Source organism: Bos indicus x Bos taurus, chromosome 20, assembly GCF_003369695.1.
Source record: "Bos indicus x Bos taurus breed Angus x Brahman F1 hybrid chromosome 20, Bos_hybrid_MaternalHap_v2.0, whole genome shotgun sequence".
Taxonomy (NCBI): Eukaryota; Metazoa; Chordata; class Mammalia; order Artiodactyla; family Bovidae; genus Bos; species Bos indicus x Bos taurus.
Window position 1 is genome coordinate 48607118 of NC_040095.1, and position 16620 is coordinate 48623737.

At 36.5% G+C, this 16620-nt stretch overlaps 1 protein-coding gene across 2 annotated transcripts in view; it reads left to right on the forward strand.

Annotated features, from left to right (window-relative positions):
• CDH10 (cadherin 10) overlaps positions 1-16620 on the forward strand; it is a 186576-nt gene that overhangs the window by 55808 nt on the left and 114148 nt on the right. For both annotated transcript variants that reach the window (XM_027520259.1, XM_027520260.1), the window contains exon 2: positions 13443-13798. In XM_027520259.1, coding sequence (XP_027376060.1) covers positions 13568-13798 — 231 coding nt within the window. In that variant the 5' untranslated portion in view covers positions 13443-13567. The remainder of the gene's footprint in view (positions 1-13442; positions 13799-16620) is intronic.

Sequence of the window (16620 nt, forward strand, 5' to 3'; positions counted from 1 at the left end):
TTAAAATTGTTCATCCATGGAGGCTTGGGTTTGGTCTCAATAATATTTAGCACTTTCTATTATGATTATAAATGGTAAAATTAAAGGGAATAAAAACTGGAACATTAAGATTCTAATCAACATAATCAACTGACTTGAAGAATGACTAATTCCCTTTATTAAGGATGGATTGTAGTTTAATTGATCACCTGTTATGTATGGAGACCTAATTAATAATTGAGATAAGTCAAAATGCCTATTTTATTTTGTGATCTGCTGTTCTTGGCTTCCTATGTAATAAAATTAACATTCTATAGAGAAAATAATGGTAATAAATATTTCAGAAGAATAATAAAGGCTGTGATTACAGAAATGGAATAATATTCAATGGGACAAAGGCATCAAAATGTACATATAGAGGAAAGCATAGTTTATAATATGACCATGAGAATAATTGCTGTAATGTGTGTTGGTTTGAATCAAACAGATTTTTCTAGTTAAACATATCCAAAAAATGATTGATTATTTAGAAAACATGTTCTGATCTTCCTACAATTGGAATACAACATCTTATGTGTTATTTTTATTTTTCCATCAGTGTAATAAGCAGCACACCAGGTCTGTAAAGCATTAAATAGGAAAAAGTCAAATGTTTTGATGATGAACTTCCAAGCAGGTGGTTCAGCTGTATTGACATTACAGGGTGGTTGTTAGAATTGTAAAATCTATGCCTCACCCAAGACATGCGAATGAGATCATGGATATTTAACAAAAGCCCCAGGAGATATGATTATGCATTAAAGTTTAGAATTGTGAGAAGGCAGAATGCTAAGGGATGCTAATGTATTGATCTTAAACTTCATGTGGTATTTGTATTAAATTATTTTTGAGAGTAAATAAATGTAGTTTTACAAGAAGTTCTTCAAAATAAAATATGTTAACTAAATATGAAGTTATAGAACTTCATTAATTTTTAGCATTTTTTAACACCAAGCAATATTTCAACTGCAGTCACAACCCAATTGATTCCTTCTAATTATAACTGTTTAAAATTTCAAACAAGTATAGCTTCTTTATATAATATTTTTATACTCTAAATTTAGCTTTAGTTTTTTACTGTGAGTAGCCCAACTTATTCAGAAATGCTATTTTATAAACATATGAATTACTTAATTCAAGAAATGTTTAATCACACATACACACACATACATATATATACATACATATATATATATATATCATCACCAACTCACAGAACTTGCTCAAACTCATGACCATGCAATTATCTAATTCTCTGTCATCCCCTTCTCCTCCTACCTTCAGACTTTCCCAGAATTGGGGTCTTTTCCAATAAGTCAGTTCTTCACATCAGGTGGCCAAAGTATTTCAGCTTCAGGTTTAGCATCAGTCCTTCCAATAAATATTCAGAATTGATTTCCTTTAGGATTGACTGGTTTGATCTCCTTGCTGTCCAATGGACCCTTAAGAGTCTTCTCCAACACCACAGTTCAAAAGCATCAGTTCTTTGGTGCTCAGCCTTCTTTATGGTCCAACTCTCACATCCATACATGACTATTAGAAAAACCATAGCTTTGACCATATGGAAATTTGTTGGCCAAGGACTTTGTTGAAAAGTACTGTCTCTGCTTTTTTATATGCTGTATAGGTTTGTCATAGCTTTTCTTCCAAGGAGCAAGCATCTTTTAACTTAATTTCTATAGTCACCATCTGCAGTGAGGAGCCCAAGAAATTAAAGTCCATCCCTGTTTCCACTGTTTCCTCATCTATTTGCCATGAAGTGATGGGACCGGATGCTATGATCTTCCTTTTTTGAATGTTGAGTTTTAAGCCAACTTTTTCGCTTTCCTCTTTTACCTTCATCACAAGGCTGTTTAGTTCCTCTTTGCTTTCTGCTGTAAGGTTGGTGTCATCTGCATATCTGAGGTTATTGATATTCCTCCCAGCAATTTTGATTCCAGCTTGTGCTTCATCCAGTCCAGCATTTCACATGAGGTAATTTGCCTATAAGTTAAATACGCAAAGTGACAATATATGACCTAGACCTACTCCTTTCCCAATTTGAAACCAGTCTGTTGTTCCATGTCCAGTTCTAACTGTTGCTTCTTGATCTGCATACATATTTCTCAGGAGGCAGGTAAGATGGTCTGGTATTCTCATCTCTTTTAAGCATTTTCCACAGTTTGTTGTGATCCACATAGTCAATGGCTTTTGCATAGTCAATGAAGGAGAAGTAGATTTTTTTTCTGAAATTCTCTTGCTTTTTCAATGATCCACAGATCTTGACAATTTGACCTCTGGTTCCTCTGCCTTTTCTAAATCCAGCTTGAACATCTGGAAGTTCTCAGTTCACATACTATTGAGCCTAGCTTGGAGAATCTTGAGCATTACTTTGCTAGTGTGTGAGATGAGTGTAATTGTGCGGTAGTATGAACATTCTTTGGCATTGCCTTTCTTTGGAATTGCAATGAAAATTTTCCAGTCCTGTGGCCACTGCTGAGTTTCCCAAATTTCCTGACATATTGAGTGCAGCACTTTCAGAGCATCATCTTTTAGGATTTGAGATAGCTCAGCTGGAATTCCATCATCTCCACTAGCTTTGTTTGTAGTGATGCTTCCTAAGGTCTACTTGACTTCACACTCCAAAATGTCTGGCTGTAAGTGAGCTTCACATCATTGTGGTTATCTGGGTCATGAAGAACTCTTTTGTATAGTTCCTCTGTGTATTCTTGCCACCTCTTCTTAATATCTTCTGCTTCTTTTAGGTCCATATCATTTCTATCCTTATTGTGTCCATCTTTGCATGAAATGTTCCCTTGGTATCTCTAATTTTCTTAAAGAGATCTCTAATCTTTCCCATTCTATTGTTTTCCTCTATTTCTTTGCATTGATCACTTAGGAAGCCTTTCTTATATCTCCTTGCTATTCTACATTCATATGGATATATCTTTCTTTTTCTCCTTTACCTTTCACTTCTCTTCTTTTCTCAGATATTTGTAAGGTCTCATCAGGGAACCATTTTGCCTTTTTGCATTTCTTTTTCTTGGGGATGGTTTTGATCACTGCCTCCTGTACAATGTAACAAACTTCTGTCCATAGTTCTTCAGGCACTCTATCAGATCTAATCTCTTGAATATATTTGTCATTCCTACTTATAATTGTAAGGAATTTTATTTAGGTCACCTGAATGGCCTAGTGGTTTTCCCTACTTTCTTCAATTTAAGACTGAATTTGGCAATAAAGAGTTCATGATCTGAGCCACAGTCACTTCCTGGTCTTTTTTACATTTTTGCTTACTGTATAGAGCTTCTCCATCTTCAGCTGCAAAGAGTATAATCAATCTGATTTCAGTATTGACCATCTGGTGATGTCTATAATGTAGAGTTTTCTCTTTGTTATTGGTAGAGGGTTTTTACTATAATCAGTGCCTTCTCTTGGCTAAACTCTGTTAGACTTTGCCCTGCTTCATTTTGTACACCAAGGCCAAACTTCCCTGTTACTCCAGGTATCTCTTAACTTTCTACTTTTGCATTCTACTCCCCTGTGATGAAAAGGACATCTTTTCTTTGGTATGTGTTAGTTTTAAAAGGTCATGTAGGTGTGGTGGCACATTAATTGGGGGATTGGGGTAGGAAGAACTTAGAGCCATGGAGGAAAAAAAAAAAAAAAAAGCAAGGGACTATATTGACTGACCATGTAATAGGTGTACTTGGTTAAATGGAAGCATTAGTGTGTGTGTGTGTGTGTGTGATTCCATCAGTTGTGTCTGACTCCTTGAGACCCCATGGAGTATAGACCACCAGGCTTCTGTGTCCATTGGATTCTCCAGGCAAGGATACTGGAGTGGGTAGTCATTTCCTTCTCCAGAGGATCTTTCCAACCCAGGGATAGAAACTCGGTCTTCTGTACTGCAGGCAGATTGTTTACTATCTGAGCCACCTATTAAAAATCTATATTTTGAGTCTGGTTACTGGAGGAATGTTTAGTCCCTAAACTGTGTTCGACTTTTTGCAACCCCATGGACTGTAGCCTACCAGGCTCTTTTGTCCTTAGGATTTGCCAGTCAAGAATACTGGAGTGTGTGTCCATTTCCTTCTCCAGGGAATCTTCCCAACCCTGGTATTGAACCTGCATCTCTTGCGTTGAGAAATCAACTCTAAATATTCATTGCAAGGACTGTTCCTTTGGCCAACAGATGTGAAGAGCTGACCTATTAGGAAAGACTTGGATGTTGGGAAAGATTGAAGGTAAAAGGAGAAGGGGACAGAAGAGGATGAGTTTGATAGATAGCATCACTGACTCAGTGCGCATGAATTTGAGCAAACTCTGGGAGACAGTGGAGGACAGAGGAGTCTGGCATGGGGTTGCAAAGAGTTGGATGCCACTTAACTGAACAACAGCAAACTGCAATAATGATTATTTGTAGCATTTATAATGAAGGAATAATGTTTTGAAAAAGTTAATAAGTAGGTTTCTAGCAACATAGAACATACCTGGGAAGAATTAACATTAAGCAAACTAACCTGGTTTGTTTTGCATAATTTCCTATTTCTATTTCATTTTGTGTGTGTTATGAACTGCTGATATTTTTTGGAGTAGTTTTGTGTTTCCAAGAAAATTGAGAAGATGCAGAGTCTTCCCATATACCCACTGCCTCCACAACTGCATGTCCTCTCTCATTATCAATATCCCTCTCCAAAATGCAACATTTTTTTTTACTGAGGAGGGACCTACTCTAAACTATCCTCAAGGTCCTTAGTGTTCACTCTTAGGTGCTGTGCATTCTGTGGATCCGAACGAATGTTTAAGGACAAATGTATAAGCTTTTTGAAGATCCTGTGGATACATCCTTTTGTTCAGAGATTCTTTCCTCAGCCAAACTGAATCTACCAATAAGCCCATCAGATGTGCTCTTTACTTACAGTGTTTTTTGTCTCTCACGTTTATTTTTAGTTCTTTGTTACGATGTCCATGATTCTGCTTATATTGATCATCTGTTCTTACATGTTCTTTATTTTGTTCTTTAGAGTCCTTAGAATATTAATCAAAGTTGCTTTAGATTTCTAGTTTGATAATCCCAACACTCCTGCTATGTCTCATTCAGATGCTTGCTCTTATCTCTCCAATTTGCACTTTTTTGCCTTTTGGCATGCTTTGTAATTTTTTTTTTTTTGATAACAGGATATGATGCACTAGGAGATGGAGCTGCTGTAAATAATCCTTTAGTAATGCTAGTGGAGGTGATAGAATTCCAGCTGAGCTATTTCAAATCCTAAAATATGATGCTATTAAAATGTTGCTGTCAATATGTCAGCAAATTTGAAAACCACAACAATGGCCACAGGACTGGAAAAGTCAGTTTTCATTCCAATCCCAAATAAAGGTGATGGTAAGGGAAGTTCCAACCACTGTACATTTGCACTCATTTCACACACTAGCAAAGTATTGCTCAAAGTCTTTCAAGCTGGGCTTCAACAGTACATGAACCAAGAAATTACAGATGTTCAAGTTGGATTGAGAAAGGCAGAGAAACAAGAGATCAAATTGCCAGCATCTGTTGGACCATTAAAAAGGCAAGGGAATTCCAGAAAAGCATCTACTTCTGCTTCATTGACTATGCTAAAGCCTTTGTGTGGATCACAACAAACTGTGGAAAATTATTAAAAGAGATGGAAATACCAGACCACCTTACTGCATCCTGTGAAACTTGTATGCACGTCAAGAAGCAACAGTTAGAACTGGGTGTGAAACAAATGACTGGATCAAAGTTGGGAAAGGAGTAGGTCAAAGCCGTGTATTGTCACCCTGCTTATTTAACTTATATGCAGAGTATATCATGAAATGTTGGGCTGGAAGAATCATTAGCTGGAGTCGAGATTGTGGGGAGAAACATCAAAACCTCAGATATGCAGATAACACCACCCTTATGGCAGAAAGTGAAGAGGAACTAAACAGCCTCTTGATGAAGGCGAAAGAGGAGAGTGAAACAGCTGGCTTAGAACTCAACATTCAAAAAAAAAAAAAAAAAAACAACTGACTATGGCATCTAGTCCCATCACTTCATTGCAAATAGATGGGGAAAGAATGGAAACAGTAACACACTTTAGTTTCTTGGGCTCCAAAATCACTGCAGATAGTGACTGCAGCCATGAAATTAAAAGATGCTTGCTCCTTGGAAGAAAAGATATGACAATCCGAGACAGCATATTAAAAGGAAGAGACATCAGTTTGAAGACAAAGGTTCATAGAGTCTAAGCTGTGGTTTTTCTACTAGTCATGTATGGATATGAGAGTTGGACCATAAAGAAGGCAGAGAACCAAAGAACTGATGCTTTTGAACTGTGGTGTTGGAGAAGACTCTTAAGACTCCCTTGGACTGGAAGCAGATCAAACCAATCAATCTTTGAGGGAATCAACCCTGAATATTCTTTGGAAGAACTGATGTTGAAGCTGAAACTCCAATACTTTGGCCACATGATGCAAAGAACCAATTCATTGGAAAAGACTCTGATGCCGGGAAAGATGGAGGGCAGGAGGAGCAGGGGGCAACAGATGAGAGGGTTGGATGGCATCACTGACTGAGTGGACATGAGTTTGAGCAAACTCTGGGGGATAGTAGAGAACAGGGAAGCCTGATATGCTGCAGTCCATGGGGTCATGAATAGTCAGAGACAACTGAGCAACAATGTGATAGATCTTCCCGACCCAGGGATTGAACCGGCATCTCCTGCTTTGCAGTCAGATTCTTTACCAGTTGAACTGTCAGGGAAGCCTAGGGATGGGGCAGGAGAAGCATTCTATAGTCTGTGACTAGTTCTTAGTCTTTCCGTGATTCTGTGCCTCTGGACTGAACTTCACAAATGTTTCTCAAGGTTTTCTCGCTCCTTAGGTGGGCCAGAATGTATTTCCTCCTTCCCTATGTAAGGTGGTACTAGTGGTACAGAACTTGCCTGCTAGTTCAGGAGACATAAGAGACATGGGTTCGATCCTTAGGTTGAGAAGATCCCCTGGAGGAGGGCCTTCCAACCCACTCCAGTATTCTCACTTGGAGAATCCCATGGACAGAGGAGCATGGTGGATTACAGTCCATAGGGTCGAAAAGTCATTACTGAAGTGACTTTGCACACGGGCAGTACTCCAACAGGTTAGGCTCTTGTTGACTAGTTTCCCCTGAGGGCTGGCCTTATTAAGAGTTGAATGATCTGACATATGTAAAAATATTTCCTTTACCCTCTCCCTGGGGAAACACAAGGGGATTTTCCTGATATTTACTGTGGAAACTTGGAGGTGTTCTTGATGGTAAGTCTCACCATGTTGAGGACTTTCCCCTTGGAGGTTTTAAATCTCCGAGTTATCCTCACTGAACCTCCAGCAGTTTATCATTTACAGTTCAGGTTTGCCACTCCATTACTGGTTCTGGCTGATTTCTGCTCATGAGTCTCTGGTCAGTTAAGCCGCTCTTCCTTCTGTTCATTTATCTATCTTCAATCATGGAGGCAGTAGTCCCTGAGTCCCCCTCCATTGTTATGAATCCAAGAAGAGTTGTTAATTTTTTAAGTCTGTTCAGGTTATCTTTGTTTTTAGGATGGAGTGGTATTTTTCTAAGCTCCTTCCTTGCTTATGAACTTAAAATATCATTCTTTTTTAATTGCTTAGTAACATTCCATTGTATATAACACAATTAGTTTATCCATTCACCTGTGACATTGACTTTTCTCTAGCCTTTCCCTGTGCACATTTTAGATGAATATCCTTTATTCCACTTGCATAAATGTCTAAATCTGCTTATCTTATTGGTACTGTAACAACTCACAAATGGAATGACTTAAAATATTACAGATGTATCTATTAGATTTCTAGAGGTCAAAAGGGCTTACCTGGTAGCTCAGTAGTAAAGAATCTGCCTGCCAGTGCAGAAGACATGCACTTGATCCCTGGATCGGGGAGATCCCCTGGAGAAGGAAATGGCAACCCACTCCATTATTCGTGCCTGGAGAATTCCATGGATAGAGGGGATTGGCGGGCCACAGTCCACAGGGTCACAAAAGAGCTGGACAAAACTTAGCAGCTGAACAACAGCAAGAGGTCAAAAGTCTAAAATCAAGATTTCTGCCTGGGTGGAGGGGAGGGCGATGCTCCAGGATAGTATCCATTCTTTGGCTTCTTTAGCTTCCGGGGTGGCCTGTAATCCTTAGCTAATGCACTCTTACTTGAGACACTCTATCCTCCAGCATCTGTGATCATCTCTTTTACTGACTGATCCTCCTGCCTCCCTCTTATAAGGCCCCCTCTGATTACCTTGTATGTGTGTGTTCAGTTGCTCAGTCATGTCCACAGTCGTGTTCAACTCTCACAACCGCATGAACTGTAGCCTGTTAGGCTCCTCTATCCATGGAATGTTTCCAGGCAAGAATAATGGAGCGGGTTGTCATTTCCTACTGCAGTTGATCTTCCTGACCTAGGGATTGAAACTGTGTCTCTTAAATCTCCTGAATTGGCAGGCAGATTCTTTAGCACTGCACCACCTGGGAAACACCTGTGATCATATTGAAAGAAAATGAAAGTGCTAGTCACTCAGTTGTGTCACAAAGTGACTCTTTGTGACCCCATGGACTGTAGCCCCCACAAGCTCCTCTGTCCATGGGATTTCCCAGGCAAGAATACTGGAGTGGGCTGCCATTCCCTCCTCCAGGGGATCTTCCCAACCCAGGGACTGAACCCAGGTCTCCTGTATTGCAGGCAGTTTCTTTACTGTCTGAGCCACCCTTGATTTTGTCTAAATGATCCAGGATAATCTCCTAAATCCCCAAGATTTTCAGTGAATCATATCTCTAAAGTTTCCTTACCCTGTAAAGAAGCATATATATAGATCCATATTTCAGAATTCAGGATATAAACATCTTTGAGGGGCCATTTTTCAACTTACTACACTGTGTTTCAAAGAGTTTATCTTATTTGACAATCCCATCAAAGGTGTAAAAGAGTTCCCATTCCTCCGCATCCTCACGGACATATGCGAGTCATCAGTCATTTTAGTTTAAATTTCTCAAATGATGAATGATGTTGAATATCTTTCAATATATTTTTTGCCCTCTGTCTTATTGTCAATTCAAATCTTCTTCCAATTTTTATTGGGTTTTGTGTTTTTGGATGGTTGATTTTGAGAATTCTTTATATATCTGGATACAAGTCTATAATTATCATATATTCATGCCAGACTCGAATGTGTCTGTATTTCCTCTTAACAATGTCCAAACTCATCAAGTTGTATACAATGAATATTTCAGGTGTTTATATTTCAATCTCACCTCAAAAAAGTGGTTAAAAACAAAAATGTGATAAAGGGATAGCATTAAAAAAATGAAAACACTCGGGTTATATTTGACAAAAGTTGGAAAAGGCTTATATACTGAAATCTACAAAACATGACTGAAAGATACATATAGTGTTCATAACTCAGGAGAATCAATGTCATTATGATGTTCACTTTTCTCAAATTTATCTATAGATTCAATGCAATCCCCATTAATATCCCCACAGATTTTATATATAAAATGCAAGGTAACTATAAAATTTAATGGAAAATGCAAGAAGTTCTATTATAACCAAAAAAAAAAAAAGAAAATTAAAAGACTAAAGTTGGAGGACTAAGATTATTTGATTTCCAGACTTACAAATTATAGTGATCAAGAGAATGTTCTATGGGTATAAAGATGAACAAACAAGCAAATATATATGAGTCCAAAAATATATAAACACACATAGATATACAAGTGATTTTTGACAAAGTTACAAAAGCAATTCAGTGGAGAAAGGATGCACTTTTCAGCAAATGGTTCTAGAAAAATTGGATATTCATAAGCAAAACATCAAACTGCAATTCATATATTGAGCTATATACAAAGCTTGATTCAAATTGGACCATACATGCTAAGAACTTAAACTATAAAACTTCTAAAAGAAAATACAAGAGAAAATGTTTTTGACCTTAAAGTTATGCAGAGATTTTTAAATATGAGACCAAAAGCCCAATCTATTAATGAAATAAATTCATATCTAATTAGTCATGGTTAAATGTATTTTTATTTAATCTTGTCATTGCTTGAGATGGTTTTATCAAATACATTTATGGAAAATATATTTAAATATATTTTAATTATCTTCAGTTCAGTTCAGTCACTCAGTCGTGTCCGACTCTTTGTGACCTCATGAACTGCAGCACGCCAGGCTTCCCTGTCCATCACCAACTCCTGGAGTTCACTCAAACTCACGTCCATCAAGTCGGTGATGCCATCCAGCCATCTCAAATCCCTCCCAGTATCAGAGTCTTTTCCAATGAGTCAACTCTTCGCATGAGGTGGCCAAAGAACTGGAGTTTCAGCTTTAGCATCATTCCTTCCAAAGAACACCCAGGACTGATCTTCTTTAGAATGGACTGGTTGGATCTCCTTGCAGTCCAAGGGACTCTCAAGAGTCTTCTCCAATACCACAGTTCAAAAGAATGAACTCTTTGGCGCTCAGCTTTCTTCACAGTCCAACTCTCAAACATCTTAAATCAGTATTAAAATGTATTTAACTATATATTCCTCAGAAAATATTTTATGAAATAATAGAAACTAAAATAATAAAGAAAAATGGTATATATGTGTATATATATATAGCTCCAGTTGTTTACTAACAATTTTTAAAAATGCAATGTCCTCATCCTCCTTCCTAAAAATATTGATAATTAAGCTTCTAAACTTATAGGTAAAAGATACATTGTATTGAAAATAATCAATATAGCAAGTGCTAGCAAATAGTTTTAAATTGAAAAAAAAAAGAGTTGAAATGAGAATCTTGCTTCAATAAGTTTTAAAGCTTTCATAGAAGATAAAAGAAACCCTCAATTATGCAAACTCTCCTCTAACTCTTAGGAATGAGTATAAATTTCTGGAGAATACTGTCTAGCATGTTCTGATGCATTTAAAAAGTCAAATATCATTTTGGTAAATGTTCCTATTACTTAGAATCCAATCAATCTGAGTTTCTGTAAAGTCAGTACTTTGTGATGTAAAACCATTTTATGCATCAGATAATTTCCTTTCTCCCAAGTATAGCATTACATGACAGATTTTAATACAGGTTATATCTGTCATGTTGAATGCTTCATGGGCTGTAGGGAGTTCCACAGTCATTTAATACACTCTGGGGAAATACTGCTTCATCATTAATCTTACTTCTGAAGCATATTTGCATTAACCTTTAAATCATCTGAATAATAAAACAAACATACAAATAAGTAAACATATTTCTTAGAAATCTTTGTGAATGAAATCATACATGTAAATGCTGGAGCACTTAAGAATACATTGTCATTTTAAAGAAATGAAACTCAATCCTCTTGGTCCTCCAACCACTTTTTATAACATTTTTGGTCTCCCAACCACTTTTTGTTGTATTTTATCATATCCTGAAATAAAATGTATACCTAACTGAAAATGAAAATAGGAAATTTTAAATAAAAATAGCTTAAGAATAATATAAACAAAGAATAAAAGTAATTATGATTTGAAAATATTATTTTCATACCTAAATATTTGGGCTTAACTTTATAGAGGAGTTAATGATGCTCAGATGTTTGAATCAATATATAATTCATGCATTCATTCAATCAGATTGTTTAATGAACATATACCATGTGCAAGAGTCCTTTCTAAGTACTGTGAAAACAATAGCAAGGAAAAGAGCAAAATTCCTTTTTTTTTCATGATGACAGACAGAATATGCGCACAATAAATAATACAATAAATAAATAAATACATGTATATTGAGATCTAGAAAATATTAGGGGAGGTTTCAAGAAAAATCCAAAGGAAACAGGGGCTCTACCTATGTGGATAACTACATGGAAAAACATTCCAGTTGGAGAGAAAATGTAGAGGTCCTGGTTGAAGAGAGGGGTATATGAGGTATGTTGCAGGCTGAAGCAAGAGGGACACTTTGGCTGGAAAAGAGTCAATTTTGAGTAGTGACCTGATGATTGAAGTATAGCATGAGGTCAGAGAGGAGATGGCACCCCACTCCAGTACTCTTGCCTGGAGAATCCCATGAACGGAGGAGCCTGGTAGGCTGCAGTGCATGGGGTCGATAGAGTCAGACACGGCTGAGCGACTTCACTTTCACTTTTCACTTTCATGCATTGGAGAAGGAAATGGCAACCCACTCCAGTGTTCTTGCCTGGAGAACCCCAGGGACGGGGGAGCCTGGTGGGCCGCCGTCTATGGGGTCGCACAGAGTCGGACACGACTGAAGCGACTTAGCAGCAGCAGCATGAGATGCTGGGTTTTTATCAAAATGAGGTGTGAAACCATCAGAGTGTTTTGTGTGGAAAAGTGACATGATCTGATTTACATTTCAGTGGGATTACCGGAAGTAATTCCTGGGTAGCTCAAATGGTAAAACAAACAGTAAAGAATCTGCCTGAAATGCAGGAGACTTGGATTCATCCGTAGGTTGAGAAGATCCCTTGGTTAAAGGAATGGCAGTCCACTCCAGTATTCTTGCCTGGAGAATAACACGGACAGAGGAGCCTGGTGGGCTACAGTCCATTGGTTCGCAGTCAGACATGACTGAATAAGTAACACACACACACAGGATTTACCGGAGATACACTGCTGAGAAAAAATAATTGCAGGTGGGGAGCAGTGAGAAGGCTGGGGCAACCTGGAATTCCAGATTAGCATAGGGGCAAGTCTGTGGTGATACATTGTGTAAATGTATCAAAGCTGGAACTTTCAGCATGATTAAATCCTTATAGACAATACTGTAAATTATGTCACATGTTGATTTACTGTAGTTGTGATTTGTATTTTCTGCTCTAGGAAGCTCTATTTGTTTCACAGATCTACCTAAGAAAGAAAAGAAAAGTCTTCAGCTGAAGACACTCAGATTTTTTTTTATTTTGGCTTTACTTTTATCTTTGAAGTGGATGAAAATTGAAGAAACTGTGCTGCTGTTTAAAAAAATTATTTAAATATCACTGCATTGCATGATAAGTGCCTATTTCCTGTAGTTATTAAAATAACTATTTTGTTTTCAAAATTTTAATTTATGTTAAATTACTCTGGGAAAGTTGATATGTAAAATTAACTACATCTCCACTCTATACAGGGGTTATAATTCCTAAAAACTAGTAAAGTTCCAAAAGGAAAAAAAAAATAAGGCTTAATATGTCCTTTCTTTGAAATTTGCTTGAAATTATTTGCAATCATCTTTTCTTATATTATAGACATCTTACTAGACAAGTCATGTCTCCAAAACTAGCAATTACTTTATGTAAGAGAGGGAAGGTAAATATTTTGGTTGCTATCATTAATTAATCTTTGTCACATTAAATTTAAAGTGACAGGTAACATTCATAATGTTGTCAACTGACTTTTTTTTGTTTGTTTGTTTTTTTGAAGCTTTTGGAAACATGTCCAAAACATTGATGAAATGTTGGAAACCAGTTGAAATACAGTAAAATTCAACAGAATAAAATAAGACTGCTTTTTCTTCATCCACGTTGGAAATTGTCAAGAAGTGAACTATGACAATATATCAATTTTTGCTACTATTTCTACTCTGGGTATGCCTGCCACGTTTCTGTTCTCCAGAGATAATGTTCAGAAGGACTCCTGTGCCTCAGAAAAGAATTTTAGGTGCACGTGTACCGAGGAGTGATGGCAAAATACTTCATCGTCAAAAGCGTGGTTGGATGTGGAATCAATTTTTCTTACTGGAGGAATATACAGGATCTGATTATCAATATGTAGGCAAGGTAAGTCTGTATTGAAATTGCAAATATTTACATTCTTTTATATGTGTATGTATATATGTCTCATAAGGAATACTTGAAGTTTATAAAAATTACCATTCTTACAAATTTTATTCTTTAGATATTCCTAAAGCAATATTTGATTATGGAATACAAATTATAAATTAAAAACTGTGTAACGAATATGGAATGATAAATGTAGGAGTTCACTTACTAGAATTAATTCTGCATAAAACCTCGTGGATTAGAGGTAACAAAATTGCAATTTCAGAATTTGTATTTAAAAATCAATGATTGGAAGAAAACTATATGTCAATCTAGTCACTTAAATTGACAATGCATGAATATTACACATATAGTCTCATTGCTGTTGACTTTAGTGAGGAAGAAAAGATGTATTTAGAAGTTCTTTGATATTTTGCAGAATGAGAAAGCAAATGTCATTAGAAACACGACCTAAGGCCAAAAAAATACTTACTTCTAAGAAAATTCCAGATATAATATGCCAGATATAATGTAATATAATATAATTCCAGATATAATATTCCAGATATTAATGTTACTTATTTTTCTAAAGTCCTACCATGGGGACATTTATGTAAGGAAGAAACAAATGGAAAGACAAGCAGTTAAAAGTAGTTTTCTAATCAGGAGCTTTCTAATCTCAAATGAGATTTCATGCTGTTCAGTTATAAAAGTTTGGGAAGAAAATGATCTGTGGTTAGGAATGGAAGGATAAGTGTGACAAAAGTAACAATGCTTTTATACACTGAGTTGTATTAATTTCAGTTTTCTTTCTTGACACTATCTGAATCTAATCAAAATTAGGTAATTTCTTAAAGAAATAATTCTTTTAATGGTGTTATTATTTTTATGGACAGTTTATGAAACTATGTTAAAGGGAAAAAAAAAGTTAAACACACTCACAAAAGGCAAACAGATATAATCAAATGTTCTTATAGCTCAAGCAAAGACTATAAAATTAGGATAGCTCCATGATTGTGTTAGCATTTATTGCATCAACCTAATGCTTTTGCACTGTGGTGTTGGAGAAGACTCTTGAGAGTCCCTTGGACTGCAAGGAGATCCAACCAATCCATTATAAAGGAGATCGGTCCTGGGTGTTCTTTGGAAGGAATGATGCTAAAGCTGAAACTCAGTACTTTGGCCACCTCATGCGAAGAGGTGACTCATTGGAAAAAACTGATGCTGGGAGGGATTGGGGGCAGGAGGTGAAGGGGCCAACAGAGGATGAGATGGCTGGATGGCATCACCGACTAGATGGACATGAGTTTGAGTGAACTCCAGGAGTTGGTGATGGACAGGGAGGCCTGGTGTGCTACAATTCATAGGGTCACAAAGAGCGACTGAACTGAACTGAACTGAAACTTCAGTAGAGTCATTCACATAATTAAAATCATGCTTGAAGTTTTTGTCTTCTAAGAAAAAGAATTTGAGAAAATATATGTTCATTGATTTTTTAAATACTTTGGTATGTTTTTTCATGTTCCAGTTATTTCAATCCTTTTAAAATCTCTGGCAATATAAGAATGATGGCATTAAAGGTTAAATGTCATATTGACTGGAAGGAGAAAAAAAGAAATGGCAACCTAAGCAATTTTACCAGAAAGCAAGCAGTAGTGGACTTATCACAGGTGTCATCTGATCAAATGCCTGATATCAGGAGGTGAAGGCAAATTTTATGGTTGCTGCAATAGGCAACTTTCAGTTTATGAAACCAACCACATGAAAATATAATAACTGAAATTTATCCATAGATACTATAAATGGTTTCATTTGGTTCTTCCTAGACATAGCAGTTATTTGCATAGATTTTCCTTCCTCTAGTCCTTAATGAGTAATAAATGTTGCTAAATTGAATTGCATTATGTGCTATTGTGATAGTCAAGCTACTTTATGTGCTTTCATTTGTTCTCTCTCCAAAGAATATCAATAGCTTGAAATCAAGAACTTCATATCTCCTTTTCTTTTTTTTTTTTTTTCCATATCTCCTTTTCTATCTCTTAGATTTTAATATTTAGTTGATTGGATTAACCTGAGTTGTATTGAACTGAATTTTTAGAGTGGTCTGATACCACTTAGCTCTTTGGTGGGGAACACTAATGTAGAATTTACATTACTACGGGGTATTAAAGCCGGTAAATACTTAAAAGACATATGCATTTTGATAAACAACTCAAATGCTGCTTCCATAGTCTGCTCTATAAAAGCAAGTCAGAAAACTCTTTAATAAGTAGAATCATAAGGAACTTAAAGAATGTGCTCACCAGTTTCTTCTATGTGTCCTGAGCTACCAGATCAACAGAAATAAATATATTCAATGTTGTAACTCTGACTTGACTTCTGATATTCAGAGCATCTGTTATTTAGCTTATATTTCAAGTCCATTTTGTATTTCTATCATTTATTCATGTAGTGATCTGTGAGTGTGTATGCTTAGTCTCAGTCATGTCTGATTCCTTCTACCCCATAGACTGTAGCCTGCCAGGGTCCTCCATCCATGGGCTTTTCCAGGGAAGAGGACTGGAATGGGTGGCCATTTCCTTCTCCAGGGGATCTTCCCGACCCAGAAATTGAACCCAGGTCTCCTGCATTTTAGGTGGATTCTCTAATGACTGAGCTACAAGGAAGCCCAACCTGTGAGATACCTATCTTTAAATGTCCCTTGCCTATAGTATATATGTGTATTATATATACTTGTCTATATATATATGATATATATATTATATTGCATTGTACAATATAATATATATAGTATATATGTGTATTATCACTGAATGTTTATATTGCATTAATTACTTATA